This window comes from Leucopleurus acutus (genome assembly GCF_964270905.1).
Source record: "Leucopleurus acutus genome assembly, chromosome: 6".
Classification (NCBI taxonomy): domain Eukaryota; kingdom Metazoa; phylum Chordata; class Mammalia; order Artiodactyla; family Delphinidae; genus Leucopleurus; species Leucopleurus acutus.
In genome coordinates, this window is record NC_139149.1 from 81,550,813 (window position 1) to 81,576,946 (window position 26,134).

Genomic DNA, 26,134 nt, shown 5'->3' on the forward strand with positions numbered 1-26,134 from the left:
ATGGAGCTAAAGATCATGATTGCTTTTATAAGAGGAGTAAGGCAAGTAATGATTAACAATAAGTGGAATGGACTCGTGGAGGAAATAAAATAAATCTTAGTTGGGGAAATTAAGAAAAGGATAAGAAAAAAGATTGAGGCAGGCAATTTAATGTTATTCGTTTGAATGCACTGTCCAAGAGTCTAAATATTCAGAAATATTTGAGTGCAAAAAATGCTGTGGCTTCCATGAGTGTGTGAAAGAACAGTCCTTGGACCTTGGTACAAAATCTCTGAAGAATCTGGGCAAGATAAATTGAGTGTTTGGGATTTCCTCTCAGTTTATATTATTATCTCTTAGTCTCCTATTCTTTTACTGGTGTTTTTATTTTCTATTCAATTATTATTTATTGGTTGCTTGCAAAGTGAAAGGTTTACCGTAGATAACTTTTTTTCAAATCAGGAAAAAACTTAATTTCCTATAACCAGTAAAACCTAAGGGCTTTTCTCTTGCTTGAAGGTACAAGAGAAGGTTGGTTGAAGTGGGTATCCTGTCCCCACCCCCAAAGTTTCCACACCTACTGTGATTTTTCTCCAAAGATTGTAAACAGTCTTTTTTTTTTTTTAAACCCTTTGCTGTCAACCTGTCTGTTACTCAACATTACCACCTTGAATTTTCAAAAAAAGTCTCTGAATTAGACAAAAAGTGGATTAGGTATACTTACATATATGTATATGTATACTCAATACATATACATCGAGAAGTGATGTCTTTTGGGATTGAATCTGTGACTAGTAGGTAATTTGCTCAATAATGAAGATATGTTTTTCTAAAGTGTACCCCTTTCATGGTAGGGACTACAGACAATAGAAGTTAAGATTTTACTAATCAGAATATGGAATCAGTGTATGAGGAGACTTTCAATCTATTTTATTCATCATTACTCGGTACAGATTGAATACTTTTTATGTGTGAGACATTATAAAGTATACAAAGTTGAGTGAGAAATAAGTAGTTTATAATCTAGCAGAAAGGATAGGGCAAGTGTACAATCATTGCAATACAGGTGAGCACCATAATAAATGAATAAAAGAAAAGCTGATGAGGTGCACCAGACAAAGGCATTGCGGCTAGTCAAGATTCAGAAAAGGCAAGAGGTAGGAAGTGGTGTTTGTGGTGGATCTTGAATAAGATTTTCTGATGAATGGAATGGCAATCCATATGAGCAGAGGCATGGAGGTGGAAAATTATGGGTCATGTTGAAACAACAACAATGTTCCAGAAGAAGCAGAAGGGAATGAAGTCGAGAGCTAGGGTGGAAAATTTACCTGTGATAAGAAGGAAGAATACTTCCAATTTAGAGAGAGAAACAAAGACCTATGGGGTGAATATTCAGAGTAATTTGAGGTGTAGGGGTAAAGGAGATAGTTTCATAGCTTCATACTCATTAGATTAGGGGGCAAGGTAATCTTTTGAGAAGGAAGGGGATAGAAGTTACCTTCAGATCCACTTATTCTAGAATTTTGCTTCAGAGATAGAGGTCTTGAAAGGTTATGACCTTGTCCAAGGTGACAGTTTGACACAGGAAACTAGAATCCATATCCTGTGATTTCAACTCCAAGTGTTCTTTCTTGGTAAAAGTCAAAATTCCCCAAAGACCTATATACCAAAAATAATTTTCTAAGTTAAGCATTTCTCATCAAATAAGTAACTTTGATCTGTGAACACGATAATTCAGGCTATAAAAGAAATCAGATGAACCCTTATAAACATGTCTTCTTAGAGGGAAAAAAAAAGATTTATTGCTTTCAACTGAAATACCACAATAGAAGCACTATCTATGTGTTAAAGCAAGGATAGCATCCTGGCTATGGCCGAGGAGACTGAGTAGGGCCTTTTCTTTACTGCCACACTGTTTTTGTGGGCCTGGTGTCCAGCTATCCTGGTACAACCAAGAAAGAGAACTCTGGGACTGCTGCTCTTGTGGATCTATAGACCCTGAAATGGATAGTTCCAAACAATATCTTATTTTCAGTTAATTTCATGGGTTTTTCATAATTTGAAGTTAGATATTCGAAATGGTTTCTGGTCATTCATTCCACTTGATCATGCAAGGATGGGGTGGCAACATCAGTAATTGTTGGATTTCAGGCAGCATTTGCAAGTTTGGGGTAGGCAGCTATGTCTCAAGTGTGAATGCAGCATTGTATCGTGGGCATCACATGAGCTTAGAGGAGAACAAGAAGTTAAGGTCATAGAGAAGTTTCGGTAGACAGTATAGCCCTATTTTTTTTAATCTCTGGCAGAGGCAGCTCCCCAGTAGTTTTGTGGGCTCAAGGATTGTTTGCACAGATATAAAAATGAACTTACTGGGATGAAGAGCAGGATGGATTTACCACCCTTGGCATTTAAAAATGGCAAATGCCAGGCTTTTCCATGTGCACACATATGTGTGTTAAGAGACTGAAAATCTTGAGATAATCCTTGTGTCAGCATAGGGGAAACAGTAGATCAAGTCCTAGGAATAAACCTCTCTGATTCTAAGTGAGTTGAGATCCTTCACAAGAGGGTGTTTGAGGTTCTGAGAGTTCTCAACCTGGATTTCAGTTATGAGATTTAGTTTCAGAGGCAGATTTTAGCCTCCAGGGCAGGAAATTGATGATTCTGCACTTGTGTTACTGTTGATGTAAGCAGAAGCTACATTTTGCACAAAATTTGTTTCTAAGATCTGTTGACATGGTTCATGAGATTTTATAGGCTGTAGGGTGGTTAACCTAAACAAACATTTATGGAAAGCACCAAAAAGAAATTTTGGTCCATTAGTGGGCCAACTGATGTTAACATGTTTCAATACGATTTTTTTTTTCTTCATTTCAGTCTTTATTAGGAGAAATTCTAGGAGTTCTGTAGCTCAGGGTTGGGAGTCTTTCCTCAAATGACCAGGTAGCAAGTATTTTAGGATTTACAGGTCATGTAGTCTTTATTGTAGATATTTAAGGCTAGCTACTATTTTAATGCGCAAGGAACCGCAGACAATATGCAAATGAATGGACTTGGTTATGTTTCAATAAATCTTTGTAAAAACAGGCAGTGAGCCATAGTTTGGTGACCTTTGCTCTAGTCCAATGTCTGTATTTTACTAAATCCCAGAAAAGTGTCTGGCTAAAGGTTATACAATGGCAGTCTTGGGACAGAAATCTAGATATCTTCCTTTCTACTCCATTAAAAAATTTAAAAAGTTTTAATTACTAAATAATTACAAAAGAGCATTCATTAGGTATGTTGAGGGTATAAAAATAACAAAGAATTGAATTTCCATGTAACCATTATAAAGTCAGTTTAAGAAAGAGCACATTATCATTTCCTTTGAAGTTCTGTTTGTGCCCCTCTCCAATCCCTTCTTTTTTTTCTTTCCACTCTAGAGGTATTCACCTGCCTGAATTTTGGGCTCTTTATTCCTTTTTCTTCATGATTTCACCCCACGTATTCCTATTCTTTTAGTAGGGTTTAAAAAGTTATTCTTACATGCTTTTATTTCATTTCTCTAATAGTATTAGAAAGTTTAGAAGGAGATAGCCAAATTTTGCTTAGCGAAGAGGTGCAGATTTCTCTTTTGTTAACTCTTGGCAATATGCTGAGAAGGTCCAGGAAGCCAGAGTAGAGTGCCTACAGTATCTGACTTTTAATTCACCTCATGCCTATTCTTGGGTTTCTCATGCCAGAGCAGGGAACGTCATGAGCTGACAACCAAGTGTAGGAGGTTAGTGGCTTTCTACTCCCACCCCCATTCCTGAGGAAATTGCTGTGGTAAATTGGGGCCGTTTCTAGGAATGGCAAGTTCTATTAGTCTGACTGTGATTTTATCTTTGAACTAAATACATATGATAGTACCATACTTTTCCAAATTCTATTAATTGGAGAAAATTTTTTAAAGAAAAATTTTGTTTGTGGCGTATAGTAAACAAAAAGGTCAACCTCAGGCATAATATTTGGTCAACAATCAAAAACATAAATAATGCTAATATTCGTGAATATTAGATATGTGTATATTAGATATGACTATCTTTTAGACAAATACATTTCCTTACTTTCTTGGTACCCGAAACTTTTTTAAAATATAATTTTTAGGACATGCTTTTGGTGACTCTGTATGAAAAACACTTTGAGATCTACTTACACAAATGCTCCAGTTTTTTTCATACTTCTGTAGATAATTCACCTCGCTCACTGTAGGTTGTTGCCCAGGGATAGTAAAAAGTTTGAGCTGATCCATCTGCATGCCCCACCTGGTCCCCTCTGTGACTGACTGTGGCTGGTTGGTAGGTTATATTCTCTGACCATACCTGGTATGAAAAGAATTGGGGTTTTGCCATGAAGGTTGGCACCATGTTCCAATATCTCTCTCAACTGTCTCAAAATATTTTTCAAATTTCTATCCCAACTACACCTCCCTAGAGGGATGCATATAAGATGTTGCCTAGGTTTTGGACTTGTTCAGTGGATGGGATGATGGTCCCGTTTACTGAGATAGCAAAAATAACCATGATGCTTAGGAGAGAAACTATGATTCAATTTTGGACTGAGAATTTGAGCAACCCATGGGACATCCATTTGGAGATAAGAAAGAACATCTCAAATATTAGAGCTGGCCAAAATTGGAATGGGAATTTATTCTTTATTGCTAGATATATTAAAGAATGCCTGCCAGATGCTTATTGACTTTTGGTTAAATATTTCTAGCGATAGAGAATGAATTACCCATTCTATCTTGGAAGAGCTAAAATAGTTCAAAAGTTCTTCCTTATATTGACCCTGAATCTGTTTTGTTCTATCCAGTGATCCTTTCTTTGCCTTTGGAGCTATTCATAACAAGTCTACTTTCTCTTCCATGCCTCAAAAGAAATTTATTCTCAAATATTTTCTTCCTTGGGATCAAGGTTACCAGTTCCTCATTTAACATGTTTGTAATACCGATGCTTTCTAAGGTATCTTCTTACCAAGCTATCTAAAACATAAATGTTGATTAAACTTGATTAAGCACTTCCTGCTCATGTCTTCATCTAATGACATTAAATATTGTTAACTCTTTAAAAAAAACTCTCTATATGTTTGCAGTATAGAAGAGGTGATATTCTCTGAAATAGATGTTTTTCTTTCTTTATATACTCTGTCATATTTTAAAAAATCAGCTTTAAAAATAGAAAATTGATGTAAAGTACATTACACTTTGTTAAATAAAAGATCACTTATAATTTTCTTAAGAATTTATCTCATTGTAGAAAAGTACTTGACTTCTTTGTTTCAAGAGTGAAGATAATGATTATTTAAAAGTCTGTAAAGTTATAGAAGAATATCGTCACACAAAAAAGGCCAAACATGAGACTTTTGCTACTCCTTTGGTGGAAGATTTAATCTTCACAGATTAATGTGGCAATTTCCCATTGCTTCTATTTCAGAAGGTGTGCACCCATTTAGTTAACTGATCTCTCTTTTCTTCCCTTGGAAACTGTTTTGAGCTTGGAATTTGTTGTTTAGTTCATCATTCTTATGTCAGAGAAGAACTGGAGAGTCTCCTTCAGGTACTTGGCCTAGCCAGGACAAGTTTCCATTTATAGCTGGAAAAACCTTTGTCATCCATTCTGGTTTGAGAGAATGCTATTAAAAGTTCATTCCCAAGTTCTTTTTTGCCAAGGAACAGCAGTGGGCACTGAAAATTCATACCCAGAAAAACCACGGTTTGCTCCAACATAGAGGACTGGCTTTGTGTCCCGAGAACCTTTCCAAGGTATCCTCAGTCACTCCCTTTATAGTGCTTACATGTGCATTTGTGGGTGGCTGTTATTGATTCCTTCCTGACCCACTTCCTACTCATGTCCCTGGGAAGCCCCATAAACAGCTTTTGCAGAGATGAATCAAGGCAGTGCCTAATCTCCTGACTCATAGCCAGAGGCTCCTCAGTTACTCTCTGAGGTTGGGATCTGTTTACCTCAGAGTTTGCTCTCTGAGAGGATATTCGGAATTTTGGATGGTGGCCTGGAATTTTGGAGAGTGGAGTTCTCTAGGGAAAAGTTGTGCTAGTAGCAGTCAGCTTGTAAAGTTTATACTGTCTGCCCTTTGATAAGGGTCATATGATGTAGTAAATGTTCTTTGGGAAAATGAAAAATCCAGTAGACCTTCAGTTCTGGCTTTGCACATACTGTGGCCTCCAGGCATCAGTACAGGGAAATGAGAAGGGAGCTCTATCTGTACCTTTCTTTCGATCCCCACCTCTTGCAGTTCTATTCTGCTTTCAAGCTCCTCTTCAAGTTAGAGTGAGACAGAACCATGTTTAAATCTTGGTCCTCACTCAAAGTATGAAACTTTGGTCAAGTTAATTTGCTTCTTTGGACTTGTTTTTCTTATCGGTAAAACGGGCTTAATAAGCCTATTGCACAGGGTGTTAGATGGGGACTAAATGAGATTAGACGGTTAATGTATATAAAGTGGTTAGCAAATCTTCTCAGGAAAACAAGTGTTTTTAGACAAAAGAGCATGAACTTTGGAACCATTCACATATGGGTTCTACCTCGTTCTGTCTGTTCTTTCCTAGCTGCATGATCTTTAATTAAAGACTACAAGCATTTATGTTGTGTAATCCTCAGCTTCATCCTATGTAAAAACGTATCTTCCTCAGAGGGCTATTTTAAGATTTAAGTGGACCATCTTGTCCTACTTAGGCATCAATTAGTTGGTGCCCAACAAAAGTTAGCTCCATTTCTCACTTCCCTTCTCCAAAAGCTTTTCCCAGGCCATACCTCTACCCCACCACTCCTCAGAAGCAGTTATTCCTTGTCTTACCCTTTCAGTTGTTTTTTGTTTTTGTTTATAACCTTACCCCATAACTTATTTCATTTTGTTTCTCACTGCATATCTGTCTCTTCTCCACTTGATGGCAATTACTTGGAAACAGAGTCTTCAGACACAGAGGCCTCAGACACTGAACCATATTTCTTTTCTCCCAGCAACTTGGAAAAACCCCCTTGAAGTCTCTTCAACTTGAACTCCAGGTTAATTAAGAGTTAATTTCTTAATTCTCATCTGCTCAACTCAAATATCCTGCAGTATATTACTAGAGAAGTAAATAACTTTGTGTTCAATGTGATGCGTGTTACATTTGGTACTTACTTCAAAGTTCAATAACTTTGTGTCTTTGTTTTTGCTCTGAAAAGTTGTAAGAGGGAAGCTGGAATCAATAAAGACTATTCAGAAATGAAAGCTTTACACTTTGATGTAAAATTAATGGACATGGCGTTCATTTAAAACAAATTAAGCTTGCACACATTGTAAAATGAATCCTAATCCAGAAAGTTGATACTCTGGGTACAATGCACTTTATTTAAAAGCCCCAAGTGGGAGCACGTATTTGTGATATCGATTTACTCATCTTTAATAACAGTTTAGTAATTTGGAAAAGAGAAACCTTTGAGGGAATATGCAAAAATCAGATTTTCTTCAGGAATAGAAAAAAATCATGTTTCCTTCAGAGGTGATGAAGATTTAATACAAATTAGATCTGCGTGGCACAGTATATTTTGCCTTTTGAAGATCATCCATTGCTTGCTGGTATCATGAGCATTAGGTAGGCAGAATTCGGGAGTTCCCAATATTGTTAATCATTCCTCTCTTTTCCTTCTCTTCTTTCTCTAGCATCTTATTTAATTTGTGTGAAATGCATATAACCTGAGTCTCATACCTGAGCACTTTTAGAATATAATGTTGGTTGGAACAACAGATCAAAAATGGTGTTCAGTAAAACATTGGCCATCTGCTCAATGACCTGTAACATAGCCTGTGCTTCTTGTCCCAGGCTCCAGTATCTGCTGCCCCTTAGTCCCTGCCAGAACACACAGAGAAGCATTCCAAGCCCCTGTGGAATGCATTCCTTGCATGCATAGCAATCTCTGGAGTCATGCTTTTGAAGAAAATGGAGAGAGGTGCTACAACTTCATACATCGTAACATGTCCAGGGTTATTTCCTGATACCAGACCCTTTAGGTCTCATTAAAAATAGGTTTGAATTGGGTGCCTTGGACACTGCTACAGGGAATATTGAAGCTATTCACTGCCTTAGCTATCACACAAAGTCATGGTTGAGGAAGCGGGTGCTGACTGTGAACCATTAACTCGGTTTTCTGACTAGGCAAGGAATGTTAAAATCTTTCTCTTTTTTTGCCAGACCTTTAGATTTTGGTTTGGGAAAGGTCCATTGACTTCAACAGTGTAATTGTAATTCAACAATGTAAGCTGAAATACAAAGAGGTAAAATTATGGGAGCAAAGCGGAAACTGCATTTAGCATAAAGGATAGGAAGTAAATAGCTTTCCCTGTGTTGTGACTTCATGGGTGTTCCCCACTCCTTCCTTCTGAAGGCAGAGGTGGCTTTTAGTTACCAGGCAAAAAATGCCTATGTGAAAAGACTTGGAAGGTTTTCATGTATGTGTTAATCATATGTGGTACTCCCAAGTGCCACTTTGCCAAGTTAAGAGTCTCATACCCTAATGAAGTTGCTAATTCTGTTCTCTGTCAATAATATGTTCAGCTGTAGAAAAGCCTGCTTCATAGTGAAAGCTTTCTTAGCATAAGTGCAAATAAAATAAAAGCAGCAAGAAACAGCAACCAGTTTATAGGGGTGTTGCAAACTGACCTAAGCCAATGTGTTATATGGGACTGTTAGTGATAGATAACAGCTGCCAGTAGTTAGGGTAGGCAACTGTTAGCTTCTTTACTACACTCCCCTACCAGGTTACAATGACGTTAAGACTTGACCAAATTCCATCACACACACAGACATGTTTCAGATATTTTAAGATGAACATTAATTAGACAACTTGTTCTGTAAACTTAATGAAGCTGCAAGTGGCCAGGGAAGAAATGCTTTGTCCACATATGGCATGGCAGATTCCCTCAAGATAAGACAATATTCTTAGGGCAGGATTCAGTTAGCCCTTTCCCAGAATCCTCCAAACCTATGGCTGGACTCAGGATTGTTTAGCATAGCCTTCAATGCCATCTTGGAGGGTGGAGGCGAAGGGTCTCCTAGGTTCCTATGCCCTTTTCATGCTAGGGTGGGAAATGTCTTGTAATATTTTCTAACCAATTCATGTATTTTGAATATCAATAATTTTGCCAACAACAGTCCATTTTTAACATCCATTGTACCAAATAATAAGCTGTATTTTTTTTCTTTTTTTTTAAAGTGAAGTATAGCTGATTTACAATACTATATGAGTTTCAGGCTTACAGCATAGTGATTCAGATTATACTCCATTAAAAGTTATTGAAAGTTAGTGGCTATAATTCCCCATGCTATACTGTATATCCTTGTTGCTTATCTATTTTATACATAGTAGTTTGTATCTCTTAATCCCATATCCCTAACTTGCCCTTTTCCCCTAACAAGCCATTTAAAACTATGAAGATTCATTTCTAACATTCATTATGCTAATTAGTAAACTCATTTCTAACATTCATTATGCTAATTAGTAAAGCCTCTGGTTATGATCAGAGATAAAGAGATTTGGAGCATTTGTAGTAGCCACTGATAGTATGACCTTTCTTTCTTTCCTCCTTTCTTTCTTTCTTTCTTTTATATTACACTATTTATATTTTATGTTTATTATCTGTTCCCTCACACTAGAATGTAAGCTCTTCAAAGAATTTCTTATCTGTTCTGTTTCACAGAACCCAGTGGTTGTTACATAATAGTTGTTCAATAAATATTCATCGTTTGAATAAATGCACTCAACAGAGGATTGTTAAACAATATGGAGGATGAGGTCCTGATAAAAGGAACTGTATACCACATTATCAGATAGTTGTTAAATAATATGAGACTTCAAATTCCTGTATAATATCAAATGGAAGAAAAATTTTGACCAAAAATGTTTAATAAAGATGTCTGTACTAACTAGAATAAAAAGGCTGGAAAATATAGGAGCACAGAAAGAAAATTTGGTGACCATCACTATCTGTCACAGGACAGACTGTAAATAATTTTGGTAGAAGGCCCAGCTCAGTGGATGTGTAAACTCTGAGATGAATGCATCCCAATGATTATATACCATGCTCTTGCAGTAGAGTAGGGTTTAATCAGAGTTTAATCTCTAAACTTTGTGCAGCAAGATGCAGACTCTGGCTCAGAGCTGCTTGAGTGTGAATCCCACCTCTGCCACCAATCAACCGTGTGACTTTCGGCAAGTTACAGATTCTTGCTGACTCAGTCTTTTCATTTGCAAAAGAGGATAACTATAGTACTTAAATCATAAAGTTGTTGTGAGGATTACATGAATAATATTAATACTCTTGAAGAGTGCCTCACACAATAAATAGTGCTACACAAGTGGTAGCTAAGTATGGCCTTTCTGATGAAATGTTCACTAACTATCCCAGGAGGGTGAGTCCCTGATTAAGGTAACTGAAACCCTTTAGCTTAACTTATTAATTCATACATTCATAATGTTGAAGCATTGGAGAGTAAATTGCAGACACTGTGAAGTGGGATGTAAAGAAAAAGAAAAAAATGAATATCTGATTTATATTTTCATGCAAATGTATAGGTCCTAGTTACTTTGTATTATATTTTTAGGTTGAAACGTGTCCTCAGCACATGAAAGAGATACTGTTAAACAGATTTATCAAATAAGAACTCTGTGTGTCTCAGGGAGATATATTAAGTCAGTTAACTCTAGTTTATTGAGTACCTACTCTGTGCAGGGGATACTGAGATGAAAGGACACAGTTCTTGCTCTCAGCCCACTATGACTGGCATAGATGGGGTCATGACACAAGGCGACGGCTGCCCAACTCCAGGAGGCACCGTTCCTTGCAAGTAAACAGTGGACCAGCTAGTGCCTGGAAAGGAGCAACACAGTGGCTGAGCAACACTTGTTTCCTCCTAAAGTAACCTGGAACATGACTCATCTTGTTGGAATTAAGAGTGGGATAAGGGAGAATTTGTTTAAAACATTGTTAAGGACATGGAACTCTTCCCAAGGAGCCAAAATACCATTTAGAGTTCCAAAGATCCTGGATTCTTGTTTTGGCCTCATTCCTTAGCTTGCAGTTCAGGTTAAGAACAATCCCATCTTCCCAATGAGATTGAAGTGATTAATAAACTTGGAGCTCAGAAGGGGTTTAACCTTCAAATAATCTGCTTTCTTTTTTTTATGTTTGGAAGCAATAATGATTCACATGATTAAAGCTGATCTCAAAGATAATCCATTAGAAGAAGTAATGGCAGCATCAACCATGCAAAATAAAGTAGCAGGATTTGTACTACACAGTCCCATTTTATAGAAAGCCAAGAGGTCCAAATCTTACTTCCTGCCCATATTTAAATGGGGAATGAGTTTAGGAGGGATTTTAAGTGTCAAATGTGAAAGAAAGAGATGGAATAGAAGACATTCTTTCCAGGAACTCTGTGATAAAGGGAAGTTTTTCCCCAAACTTAACATTTTACTTTTTAGAAGGAGGTTAAAAAGAAAAAAAGTCATGGTGACAGCAGGATATGAAGTTCCCAGTTGAGTGGTGCTAAGACTTAAGCAGAGGAAGGTAGAGCATCTTAACAGCACGTGCTCCTCTCACAGATGTGGCTGGCTAATCCTCAGCAAGGATTTCAGGTGTCCTAATGATGATTTCTAGCCCAGCAGCATTCACTTCCATGAGGCACTGACACCCCATTTGTTTCTGATAAGGGAGTGATTTCCCCTCCATCTTAAAGCTCCAGCTCATGTGGCTGGTGGGACGTGGTGGTGGGGAGGCTGGGAGGCATTGAGGGGTCATTCAAAATTTTGCCAGTGACACTTCCTGAGGTATCTTAGCCGCAGTGCTTTCTAGAAGTAGCAGAAGATTTTTCAGAGGACAATGGAAGAAATGGCTAAAGTAGTATCAAACAATACAGCAGATTTAGTTGCTACAGTTGAGGAATCTGATAGGCACAGTTCTGTGCTGCTTGTGGTCCTGTAATTTCTATGACTTGGAGACGTTGGAATCTTCCTTTGTCCTAAGCATTACATCCTTGAGGCAAAGACTGTGCCTCTCTGTATCTTACTCAGTAGCAGTACATTTCCAGCATTAAGTTTCATTATTTTGACTACTCATCTGTTGTTTGTGGAGACGAGTGGTTGTTGCATTCCTGTTTCATAGGTAATGATGATTTTTTTCATAGTTTCCCAAAATGACTGATTTGGTGTCTCATATGAAGTATTTTTAAAAACTGAGAAAGAATATAAATTGTTTTTAGCTTTTTAACCTTTAGTTTCTAGGCAGCATGAATATTCCATAGTGGTTAAAATCACAGGCTTTGGACTCCCTGGATTCAAACAGTGGTTCAGTTGCTTACTAGCTATAAACATGGGCAAGTTTCTTAATGTTCTCAAAGTCTCATTTTCCCAATTTATGAAACAGGGATGCCGATAGTACCTAACTTTTAGGGTTGTGAAGGGTAAATGAAATAATCCATGCAATGCGCTCCAAGTATCTGGCACTAGTTAGCACTCAAAGCATATTAACATGATCATCATGGTCATTGTCCTCATAGTCTTATCATCACCAGCTGCAGCAGCTTAGAGGACAGGATGTAGTAGTAATAGTTAACAGGGCAGGCTTTTAGAGAAAGCCAATTCAAATTGCATACCATGTGCTGCCCAAAAATTAGAGTGCAGGGAAAATCAAGGATGGATTCTGATACCCAGTGCCCAGGAAAATAACTTACGATAAAGAGTTATCGCTAAACAGACACCTCACTAAAGAAGATGTACAGATAACAAATAAACATATGAAGGAGGCTCAAAATTATGTCATAAGGGAACTTCAAATTAAAACAACAATGTGATATCACTGCACATCTTTTAGAATGGCAAAAATCCAAAAAAAAAAAACCTGACAATACTAATTGCTGGCAAGGATGTGGAGCAATAGGAACTCTCATTGATTGTTGGTGAGAGGCTGTCTGGCAGTTTCTTACAAAGCTAAAAATAATCTTACCATACGATCCAGCAATTGCACTCCTGGGCATTTACCAAATTGATGTGAGAACTTATGACCACATAAAAACTTAAATGTGAATGTGTATGGTAGCTTTATTAACAATCACCAAAAACTGGAGTCAACCAAGATGTCCTTCAATTCGTGAATGGGTAAACAAACTGTGGTATATCCATACAATGAAATATTATTCAGTTTTCCATGGGGATATGAGTAAACAATTCTGATGCAGCTATACATGTGAGCTGGAAATGAACAATTAAATAAGTGAGTGGTAGATGGTGGGAGCCAATTTTCCCACTGTAGGTGTGAGAGTTTACAAATAAGCCAGGGGAGGAGGCTAGAATAATCCATGTGGTAATGGATTAGAGTTGGAGACATCAGTATGAACTCATGTTTAGCTTAGTATGGATAAAGATGGATACATATAGAGATATTTATAGATTTGTGTATATACATGTGTTAGTATACACACGTATCTCCTTGCTCTGACAGCTGAGAGTACCTAGAAACAATGACATTCTAGTAGCAACAAGCACACTTCTTGTACATATCTTGGTTTCTAATACCATTCTCTAATGAAAGGAACCAGGGCTCCTTAGAGAAATAGATGATTCTCTGGGCAGGACAAGTCATTTTAACCTCTATTGGACAAGACAGAATTTGCAAGTCTATAGACAAAAATTATTTTGCATTGCAGTCAGTTACCTACAATTTACAGTGTTGTAAAATAACATCCATAGAATCAAAATCAGATAACTCAGAAGGGTGTTTTCTAGACAATACATAGTTTTCTACTGAAGCACAATTTTTTTTCCTTTACGGCATTTATCCCATATACCATTTGCCATGATGATCTTTCAACATAACTAAAAAATATTGAGGTTGTTCTTGAAAGTTCCACCTTCTTGCCAATTCTAATGTTCCTTTTGTCTTTGAAAACCCCATTCATTGACTTCCGTTGTGGCTGTCATTAGTTCTGTTCTGAAATATTTTGGCTCTCTGCCTTCCTGGCACATAGTAAGATTGCATTTCTCACCTCCTTTGAAGTTTGGCATAGCCACCTGACTTGTGATGACCAATGAAATAGGAGAGGAAATGACTTATGTTTTTTCCAGGAAGAAGTTTTAAGAGCTGGTGTGAGATTTGTTACATTCGTTTTTCTTGTCTTGCTGAGTGAGGAAATATGTATCTATCTTCTGTATGCCTTCTGTATGCCTAATTTTCTGAGTGGTTATGAAGAGCTGAACCATTTCCCACCCTTGCCACCTGACCTCTGTTGGACTTGTAGTGTGATGAGAAATAAATTTTCATGATGTTAAGGCAGTGGAAGAAAAATCACAACATCTTTAAGTCAGAGTGCTTGAGTTTGAATCTTGGCTACACCATTTCCTAGTTTTGTGATCTTAGGCAAGCCTCTTAACTTCTCTATGTTTTGATTTCCTCATGTGTAAAATGAGAATAATAATAATGCCTATGTCATAGGTCATTGTGATGATTGATTAAGATAATATATGACATGCCTCGACACAAAGTTAATAACAACGGGGTCCTTGTTTATCCTTTTGTCTTTTTGGTTCTGTAACTTAAAATTTATCAGTGGTCTCTCAAATTAACCTTTTGAATGTAATATATTAAGCACAATGCTGCCCAGAATAGTATAGCTATTCCTACAGGGTAGTGTCATAGGGACAGCTGTTCCATAGACTGTCTCAGAATGCTCCCTGGGAGGCTCACTTGTATCATCTTTCTCTCTAGTGCTTTTGATGTTGAGTGGCTTGTGAAACATGAGAAAACTGGATACCACACTATAGTATGAGATGTTACATCAGTGACAGGCAGAGCACAGAGCGCTTGAGGAAGACAGATTTCTTTTCTTGGAATTGGAAATTGTTACTATTTTTCTAGCTCCTGAAATGGTATCCTCATCTTTTCTTTATTATTAACCAAATGGTTGCTTCATTTTATTGTAATGTTTCTACTAAGTGAAGTTGATGAAATGTTTGCAGAATAGAGCAGTGTATAATAAAATATGTAGAAGTACCTAAGTTTGCTCACATAGTTTAACGTATACCCAAATTATTGTAGTTATTATGGACAGTGTATAGTGTAAAAAGATACACTTGTTATGGTTTTTTGCCCTCTAGAAGGGAAATATATATATATATATATATATATATATATATAAACAAACTAAGAATGGAATGAGTTGGCATATTTTCTGTAAATATATTGCAGCTGTTTTCCCAAAGTGGACAAATATCCAGCATTATTTGCAAACCAGTTTGATGTTCATTGGAAACCAAAGCACATAAGCCCTTTGTATTTTGATTTATGAGCAGTTTAATTTCCCAGCTCAATGAAAAAGGATATAGAGATGAAATTGAAGGTATATTTATGCCTTTAGTATCTAGTGATTATATTTCTCTGAAAAGTTGGTTTATATTAAATGATAGCAAGCATTTTAATCCATTTGGGCTGCTATAACAGAACACCATAGACAGGTGGCTTATAAACAACAGAAATTTACTTCTCACAGTTTTGGTGACTGGGAAGTCCAAGATCAAGGCACTGGCAGATTTGATGTGTGGTGAGAGCCTGCTTCCTGATTCATAGATGGTCATCTTCTTGCTATAACCTCACAACAAGGTGAAAGGGACAAGCGAGCTTTTTGGGGATTCTTTTATAAGGGCAATAATTCATGAGGACTTTGCGTTCATAACCTAATGGACTCCTAAAGGCCCCACCTACAAATACCATCACTTTGGGTGTTAGCTTTCAACATACGAATTTTGCGGGGATACAAATATTCAGAATATAGTAGTAAGCCACTCAGATTATGTAAGGCATGTATCATTTGCTGAGTGTTACTTATAATGTCACAAAACTTATGGGGTAGAAAAATAAGAGGCACCTGTATTAATTGGAGTCCTTTTCAAAGTTTGGGGCTGAAAAGTTTTTAGCTGTGGTAAGAATGTATGCCTTGATTATAAATATTGGCATGCAGAAATGTACTCATATTTAATTCTGACAGATGTAAGCTTCTGATAAAGGCAATGTAATTTAATTAAACTGATAAAAGTTGAAAATATAAATACAATTTTAATAAATAAACAAGCAGTTTTTTAGCTTATGTTTGGAGAAACTCATCTGTACTTACCCTCAAAGATCTCTCTGCTTTGTTGCTTAATTTCTACACATCTCCACTCTTGTTCCTGCCTCTCTACCTTTGATCACACTGTCTCTCCACATGAAATGCACTTCTTTGAGCTTAAGGTCCAACAGAAATTGTATACCTTTTCCAAAATGTCAGCTGACTTCTCTGGCCCACACTGATTTTTCTCAGAATTTCTACAAATCTTGTGGTTGGTTCTTATAATCTAGCGGCTATGCAATCTTGTGTTATTATCTCTGTATTTTGTGTTCCTGTATTTTTTCCCCCTTGCATTTGGGCTGTGTGATTTAAGAAAGCCCCCTATATACAGAGTTCTGGGCACTGATAGAGATATCAAGTGCAGGCTGATGGATGAATTCTTAATTGCTGGGGAATTGAAAGCAGTTATATCACGATACACAAACGTCTTTGCAAGTGACTCTTCCATTGGTATTAACCATGGAGGAAGCTCTGATAGATTCACCTTTAGATTTGAGCTAATTTTAATTGTGGTAAATTCTAATAACAACAATAATAGTAGTGGCTAAGATTCATATAGTGCTTACTCTGCCATGCATTGTATAGAGTATTTTACACATATCACTCTATTTAAGCTTCACAACAACCCCGTGAGCAATACTGCGATTGTCAACACTTTACAGACAAGGAAACAGAAGCACGGAGGGCTCAAGCTCTTTCAGGAAGGTCCAAAGAGCTGAGGCTGACTCCACAGTCAAGGTCTCAAGCATTAGGCTGACCTGCCTGTCCTCATGGGGCAGGTGGCAGCTCAAATATCTTTCTCATTTTGCGGGTCTTCAGTAGAAAAGTAAGCATTATATTCTGAGGACTTAAGTGGTTGACTGAAAATTCTGAATAGTGAAGGATTAAACAATTAGGGTTTCCATAACAATTGGGGATGGTCTAGAATTGAACATAGAATAAAGTGAAGGGAATATCAATTTCTAGCTCTGGTTTTCCTATCAATTTCTTGAATAAATTAGGGTAGTAGACCATCCTGAGATGCAACAAGAAATGGCTGTTTTTAAGATGGAAAAAGTGGCTTATCACTCAAAGGATTAAGAATTCCTCTTGACTTTTCCTGATGGACTTTTGTGAATAGTGATATAATTATTAATAATCTCCAATTTATGAATGTACTGGCTAGGAAATTATCAACAGCATATACAGTTTCCCACACTGAAAACATTTAAGTATTTAGAAAAATGTTGGTTTTTATTTGGGTGATAAAGTAAAAAATATAAAATATATTCTTCAGAGATGTGGAGGATTTATTTATACACTAAAACTGTGTTGAGGAAGTCTGAAAAATCAGTTGACTAAAAAAAAATCAGTTAGCTTGAATTTTGGGTGGGGTAGCTCAGTTCTAGCCAGTGGATTGCTTAATCAGTCATCAATGCTCAGCTTCTGGGAAGAAATTTCTTCCCAAGTGAATACAAGTAGACTTTTTTTTTTCTTTTAACATCTTTATTGGAGTATAATTGCTTTATAATGGTGTGTTAGTTTCTGCTTTATAACAAAGTGAATCAGTTATACATATACATATGTTCCCATATCTCTTCCCTCTTGCATCTCCCTCCCTCCCACCCTCCCTATCCCACCCCTCTAGGTGGTCACAAAGCACCGAGCTGATCTCCCTGTGCTATGCGGCTGCTTCCCACTAGCTATCTGTTTTACGTTTGGTAGTGTATATATGTCCATGCCACTCTCTCACTTCGTCACAGCTTGCCCTTCCCCCTCCCCATATCCTCAAGTCCATTCTCTAGTAGGTCTGTGTCTTTATTCCCGTCTTGCCCCTAGGTTCTTCATGAACTTTTTTTTTTTATTCTTAGATTCCATATATATGTGTTAGCATATGGTATTTGTTTTTCTCTTTCTGACTTACTTCACTCTGTATGACAGACTCTAGGTCCATCCACCTCACTACAAATAACTCAATGTTGTTTCTTTTTATGGCTGAGTAATATTCCATTGTATATATGTGCCACATCTTCTTTATCCATTCATCTGTTGATGGACACTTAGACTGCTTCCATGTCCTGGCTATTGTAAATAGAGCTGCAATGAACATTTTGGTACATGACTCTTTTTGAATTATGGTTTTCTTAGGGTATATGCCCAGTAGTGGGATTGCTGGCTCATATGGTAGTCCTATTTTTAGTTTTTTAAGGAACTTCCATACTGTTCTCCATAGTGGCTGTATCAATTTACATTCCCACCAATGGTGCAAGAGGGTTCCCTTTTCTCCACACCCTCTCCAGCATTTATTGTTTGTAGATTTTTTGATGATGGCCATTCTGACCGGTGTGAGATGATATCTCATTGTAGTTTTGATTTGCATTTCTCTAATGATTAATGATGTTGAGCATTCTTTCATGTGTGTGGTGGCAATCTGTATATCTTCTTTGGAGAAATGTCTATTTAGGTCTTCTGCCCATTTTTGGATTGGGTTGTTTGTTTTTTTGATATTGAGCTGCATGAGCTACTTATAAATTTTGGAGATTAATCCTTTGTCAGTTGCTCCATTTGCAAATATTTTCTCCCATTCTGAGGGTTATCTTTTCATCTTATTTATGGTTTCCTTTGCTGTGCAAAGGCTTTTAAGTTTCATTAGGTCCCATTTGTTTATTTTTGTTTTTATTTCCATTTCTTTAGGAGGTGGGTCAAAAAGGATCTTGCTGTGATTTATGTCATAGAGTGTTCTGCCTATGTGTTCCTCTAAGAGTTTGATGGTGTCTGGCCTTACATTTAGGTCTTTAATGCATTTTGAGTTTATTTTTGTGTATGGTGTTAGGGAATGTTCTAATTTCTACAAGTAGACTCTTAAGCTTTCCCAAATTTAACATTTTCAGTTTCTAGTATTTGGGAATGGACCTTAAGCTCTGCAATGCAGTGCTTTATAATTCTGTCAAATCATAAATATGACTTTGAGAATGCAAGGCTGGTTTGTTGGAGCCATTCACAGTCAAGGAGAAAGTCTATACCCATATCTTCTCATGTGTGTATTTTATAGAAGAAATCATATGCTGTTTTTGTAATTACAGAAACCCGAGGACATCCATCACGAATGTTAATGGTCTACTGGTTGTACTTAAATTACAATTGTTTCCATTTACTCACTTATTTACTCGCTCACTCACTCACTGAGACCTCCTCTGTGCCTGCAGAACCTCCTACCAAACCCTTCCCTTACCTTTGTCATTAGCCTCTTCTCATTTTGATCTCTCTTCTGACCAGTGGCCTGATTTTTCTACTCACTTTCAAATGCCCCTGAGTATCACATTTAAAGTCACTTCTTTCATAGCACATTTATCTTTTTTCTTCTGTATTCCAAACACATTCTGAATCAAATTCAATCTTAATTTGAAGGGCACCTGTCATTGTATTCAAACTATGCTGTCTGCCTGTTAATGGCTTTTGGTTTGTCTTTGCTTTCTCTCTCATCTTTATGAATGCTTATTTGCTGCTTTACAACATGTGTGAACTTCCTGTTCACAGCATGTCAGCAAATAACTTGTCAAACTTCCGTGGGCTCTTGGTGATTTCTTTTAACCTCTAAAGAGTATATGGAGGGCTTCCCTGGTGGTGCAGTGGTTGAGAGTCCGCCTGCCGATGCAGGGGACACGGGGTCGTGCCCAGGTCTGGGAAGATCCCACATGCTGCAAAGCGGCTGGGCCCGTGAGCCATGGCCACTGAGCCTGCGCGTCCGGAGCCTGTGCTCCACAACGGGAGAGGTCACAACAGTGAGAGGCCTGCGTACCGCATTAAAAAAAAAAAAAAAAAAGAGTATATGGAGTGAACAGTATCAGGACAGCAATGCTACAGACCTCTGGGAGAGGTCAGTGTTGCCATCAGATCCTACAATGGAAACTCAGGAATATATGGTGACATCTGAACAGAGAACATGAGAACATGTCAAGTATGGACTGAACCTACTTCTTGATTTTCCAACGCCGTTTTACCTCTCCTAAGCAAAATAACAGATTTCTGTTTCCTGATCCTAGTCTGTCCTTTTAGAACCTCTCCATGTTAACATTCTTCTCTTTGTGCAGTGTTTTCCAAATGTCAGCCATTCACAATCACATTTTTTGTTATAAGCTTTCAAACTCAAATGATAATTTCCTTGATATTTTAAAAATTTGTCAGCCTAAATATATTCATATGACATTTCTCTTTCTAATCATTACCGTCAATAAAAACCTCACTACCAATTGCCACAAACATAAATAAGATGAAAAGAAAACAGTCTTTTTGTACTTTCTACTATTGGCCTCTGTACTTGCTGAACCTGAGCCTATTCTCTTTATCTTGCAAAGGGAGAGCAGGAAGTGTTCTGGTTATCAGTTGCTGCAAAACAAACCACCCAAATTTGGGGCTTAAAATGACATTTTACGACTATTTCTCACATTTTTGTGGGTTGACTTGGGTCATCTGGTTGTTCTCAGTTGGGGTCTCTCATGTGGTTGCAGTTAGCATCTGGAGCAGGAGTCATCTGAAGGCTCAGCTGGGCTGGATGTCATGATGGCTTTCTTATTTATTTATTTATCTACGGCTGCACTGGGTCTTCGTTGCTGCACGCGGGTTTTCTCTAGCTGCAGCGAGCAGGGGCTACTCTTCGTTGCGGTGCACAGGCTTCTCATCATGGTGGCTTCTCTTGTTGTGGAGCACGGCCTCTAGGTGCACAGACTTCAGTTGTGGCATGCAGGCTCAGTAGTTGTGTCTCATGGGCTCTAGAGTGCAGGCTCACGGGCTTTGTTGCTCCGCGGCATGTGGGATCTTCCTGGACCAGGGATTGAACCTGTGTCCCCTGCATTGGCAGGTGGATTCTTAACCACTGCATTGTGATGACTCTCTCTGGTTGGGCAATAGATGCTGGCGGTTTGCTGAGACTTCCCTTAGGATTGTACTGTAGGGCCTACACATCGCTTCTTCATGTGGCTTGTCCTTCTCACATATAGCAGCTGGGATCTAAGAGTAATTGTTCAAAGAGGTCTTGGTGGACCCTACTGGGCTTCTTATGGCCTAGCCTCTGAAGTCTCATAATATTTTAGTCACAGTCTATTGGTTAAGAAGTCACTAAGGCTAGTACAGATACAGGGATAGAATGGCAAAGAATTTGTGGTCATCTTTAATCTACCACAGCTTACTGTTAGAGTGGAGTTAAAAACTAGCACCAAACTTAGATGTTCTCTATGTTGCAATCAGAACTGAACCAAAAAGGGAATGAATTTCTCACTATGTAAATCAATGTTATTTAATTCCATCTCCATTCATCTCCTAAACTCATCTTGGTGCTGGCAGTGAGCACCTCCTTACTGTATTCACCCTCTTCTGTGTCTCTTGCCTTTGATATTTCAAGTATTAATTTGGCTGGTATGTTCTCACATTCTCATTCAGAGGGTTACCTTCTGCCTTTTGCTAATGGTAGTATACAAAGAAGAAAGATAGAAAGCCCAGAGAAGCATTGTAATAAACAGAATTAGCTTTTTCAAGGCAAATAGCTAGGTATTATATAAGTCAACTTAGAAGGCATCTTTACAAAAATTCTGGAGATATAGCTACACTGGTTTCCAGATTTAGCAACTTCTCTGGCTCATTAGGAAGGACTATTTGGGAAGAGGGATTCTTAGTAGACATCTTTCTTCATGGGTCAGACTTCTGATTCAAATGTGTGGGTGAGATTTTAAGATTTTTTCCAGGAGTTAAATGGTGTGGTTCCATTCCTAAGATGAAATAATTTGAGCATCAACATATGTGTGCATTATGGAAAATTTTAAGATTATGCAGTTTTTGGGAATAATCCAAACATACTTATACTTAGCATTAGTGAATTTATGGCAAGTGCATGTGAAAATTGATAAACAAATAGGGTGTAGTATTTTTTTTCTCTTTTAGGAAAAGCACAAAGAAAGACCTATTTTTTTTGTTTTGAAAAATGCACAAACTATTAAACTTAAATTTGAAAACAAAGGTCATTGTTGTTGAAATTTGACGGTATGAAATATTTTTTTGTTTTTTTTTGTTTTCATCTTTTTAACCAACTCGGTGAAAGACATCCTAAACGCTACATGAAACACAACAGAATATTTTTTTCTTCCAGTATTAAAAAAAAAATGACACACAAATATTTTTAAGAAACTTCTATATAATCAAGGCAGAGATCTGGAGTAAAAAACACCTCTAAGTAATCATGTTCTTCATTTCTTATAGTTACAGTCAGAAATTGCTTCCTAATCATAATGAAACATTGTGTACCGGTGTTTAAAATGTTCCTAGATGCACATTATTCAAAAAAATCAGTCTGGCCAAACATTTTTTGCCAGAACCAACATTCCTGAGAGCCTGAACTAAAAAACTGGTAAAAAAAGGAAAAGATATCCAGACTCCACAAATGTCTCAGAATTTGTCTTTAAATGGGAGAAAAATTTAAAAAACACACATGGAACTTTCTGAAAGGTCTTTAACAAGCTACCTTGGGAGCTCTACTCCAAAAAAGAAGTTGATGTAACTAAAACAGATGTTTCATTGCAGCTCCAAAAATCTTTATAAATACAGCTATTTGGAGGGATGGTCCTGGATCAGAAGAAGTTTTATTCCTTGTGTATCTACATTAGGTGTGCATGCCTCATCTCAGTTGTCATAATTATCCCTGTAATTTCCTCCTGAGTAGCGGTCATAACCACCCTGGCTTCTGCCGCCATAGTCTCTGGACCTTCCATATCCATATCCTCCAGGTCGGCTATCATACCTGCCACTTCCATAGCCCTGGTCCCCACCACCTCTAGAGTAGCTGCGACCATGCCCATAGGCCCCAAAGGCACCCCCTCTTGTTCTCCGGGCCGACTTGCCCGCGTGGTCTACACGGATCTGACGACCGTCCAGAGACTCTCCATTCATGGCTCTCATGGCATCTGAGGCATGCTCTGGATTGGTGAAGGTGATGAAGCCAAAACCCCGGGATCGCTGAGTGTCCCGGTCCTTGACAACAACCACCTCAGAAATAGGTCCGAAGCTGCTGAAGTGGTCTTCCAGAGCCTGCTCATCAGTGTTGAAGTTGAGCCCTCCCACGCAGAGCTTCCCTTCTTCAGAGGACATGGCGGTAAATTCAAGTCCTGGAAATTAAGTAAAAGGCCGAAGAGACAGCTACCGCCAAGAAACCGAGAGACTGGCTATGAAATATTTTTGAACTGGTGTATTGCTTTATATTTGCATCTAGTTATTATGTGCATGTATTTCAAATAAAGGTATACAGTTTCAGAACATTCCTTTCATACAAGTGTCAGTGCTTCCTTTAACCTTGCTCAAAACATTGTGTTGTGGATAAACATGCAGGGTGATATAATAGTTCTTCATTTTGGACAAGCAGTTTCTTCTAATTTACATTATCGCTCAATATAAATGGCTTAACTGTCAAGGTTAAATCTCCTTGGCTCTGTACTCAGTGACATTAAGCAAGCAAATGTTGTTTATTTGGTAGTAAGTCCTAACTGTGAAGAGCTATTAGGAGCTTCCAGGCAGTTAGTTATACAAAAATTCTTTCTTGACCCCATTAGATTTTTAAAGAAGCAAGATAGGTACTAGTTAATGCTTGAAATATATCTTAGATAAATATTTGAGATGTTGTGAATGGAATCCATGCTAACATTATTGTCACTGGCACAGTTTTTAGCTCTGAAGTTTTCTGAAATGGATTATTTTTTGAAAGTGCTGTTAAACATGGTTAGGGACCTGTCTGTCTCTGTCTCTCTGTCTCTCTCTCTTTTAAATTACACTGGATCCCACAATTTAAAAAGTTCTTATGAGAACAGTATGATGAAATGCTAATGATGGAAATATATATTTGAACTTTCTTTTTTTGTGGGTATTAAATCACTAATGGGTCACTCTACTGATGAGTTTCCCTACTTTTGCTTAATTTCAAGATTAAATTCAGTCAAACATATTTATTAAGAGTTGTTAATAACTTAGATGCTACAATAGTAAATGAAATAATAGGATCTCAATTATGTACACATCTGGGCATAACAATGTAGAAATAAATATACCTAGAAAAATATCTGAAGAAAATATACTAGCATGTCAATAATCACTGTCTTAATATGTTTGCATGATATTTTTCCCTTTGGTAATTTTTTCTTTATACCTTTCTTTCATTTTAACTTTCTAAAATGAGAACGTGTTAGCATAGGCATATGTCAAATAACTGAATGAAATCCTGTAATTGCTAATGTTTATGCTTCAGCTGGGTTGTTAGTTTTTAAATAATGTTCATAAATAAATGATTAAAGAAAAGGTATCTAGGCCAGCCATTTTCTAGCTTCATTTGTGCCACAGTGACATTTGTTATACACATCTTGCCCCTATTAGTTTTATACATTTATATTAGTAGTCTTATAAACACTCCAGGTGGAAACAGCTCTGCCTTCTAGGTGATGAGGCAGTATGTTCCTCTACCTATGAATGAAGCTGCTTCCCCTCTTTCACTCTTTGTTCAGTGGCCAAGAAGTCTCCCATTCTTCACTTGGAAGTGACTGCAGCTCTTATTAGCAGACCAGCAGAAGTGGCCTGGCCCATTTCTCTGACTCAAAGTGACTCACTGGGATCCTCAGCAAAATTCCTTTCCCTTGTCTTTTCAGCTTTCAGGAGCTTCAGAAGGTTAGGTAGAAGAGATGTGAGTGATTAAAGGATATTTTATAGGAATAATTGAAAGCTGTGTATTTTTTATATTTTGACCTAGGTTAGAGGACAGGAATGCTATGGATTCAGATTCTGGGCAGATGTGAATTCTCACGAATAACCATGAAAAAGATAAAAACAGTGCTAGGTAACCAGCAAAGTGAGTGATACAGAAGACTTTGTACTTCTGCCTCTTCTATCTTTGTTTCTCATTCTTCAACTTGTATGATCCCTTATCCTTTCTCTATCAGTGTGAGGTTGTAGAATAATGGAAAAAAAGAGAAAACAATATACTTAATACCAATCCATTTATTTAATCAAATTTGTTGCCTAAAATTGTCCTATTGCATTTATTTTCTCCTGTAATGCACACGTGTCACTGAGTGAGAGAAGAGGAAGTCATTCCCATGGGGTGAGTCTTCATGGAAGAGTGTGCAGTAATTTGTGCAAATGACTACTAGTCATAAGACTTCTGGATTAAGGAAAAATCCATTACAACTGCTGTGTATAAGTGAACAATCGAAAAGTAATTAATGTGGTTTGAAATGGACTATGTGCCATCTTTTAACCTGATCATACTTTTATAAGAGAAGATAGTGATCTTTTAGCATATAATACTTACCATATATCTCAACCTCCCATTTTAAAGAGGTGCTTTTGAAAATATCAGTTAAGGAGAATCTCCAATTACTACATTGCTTCAAGAAAACATACTATTTTGGTCGTTAGAAACACGACTCCATCAGATCTGCTCTTCACAAAATAGAATACATGCAAATGATGTGACTGAACTCAACCTCAGATGTTTTGCCGTTGAATTATTTGGTGCAGTATCTTGAGAGAAAGATGTTTGGGTTATTTCATATTTGATGACTTTGAATATGTGAAAATTAAGGGGTTAAAAATAAAATGCAATAACTGGATATTTATTTTTCTTCTTAATAGTTTATTGCATAAAGAGACCTCATTTTTCTACTGTGCCTTATTCTTTGATACTATTCATTTCCTTGTAAGTTTAGGAAAAGTGATGTATGTTCTTAGATCTCCAGTTTATTGATTTGTATCAAACCTCTGCTTTTATCAGTGGTCAGGCCTGCTGAGCTACAAAGTATGAACAGTGAAAGGGACTTTGTAATCCAGTAGGTCATCTGCCTCCAGAATTTTCAGAGAACCATTTTGCAACTGCTAGGACAAATCTTGAGGGGGCATGTGTGCAGTTTTATTAATTGCATTTGTAATTCACAGAAGTTCTTACATAAGGAGAAAGATGGACAAAGTGTTTTT

At 37.4% G+C, this 26,134-nt stretch overlaps 2 protein-coding genes across 3 annotated transcripts in view; one reads left to right on the plus strand and one right to left on the minus strand.

The window, feature by feature from the left end:
- PLCL1 (phospholipase C like 1 (inactive)) overlaps positions 1-26,134 on the plus strand; it is a gene marked incomplete at its 5' end in the record, with an annotated part of 355,176 nt that overhangs the window by 99,568 nt on the left and 229,474 nt on the right. The gene's annotated exons all lie outside the window — the stretch shown is intronic.
- On the minus strand, positions 22,289-23,296 carry LOC309963356 (RNA-binding protein 3-like). Its single transcript, XM_082841667.1, has one exon. It carries the CDS (start codon positions 23,267-23,269, stop codon positions 22,805-22,807), a length of 465 nt encoding a protein of 154 aa, XP_082697793.1. The 5' UTR covers positions 23,270-23,296; the 3' UTR covers positions 22,289-22,804.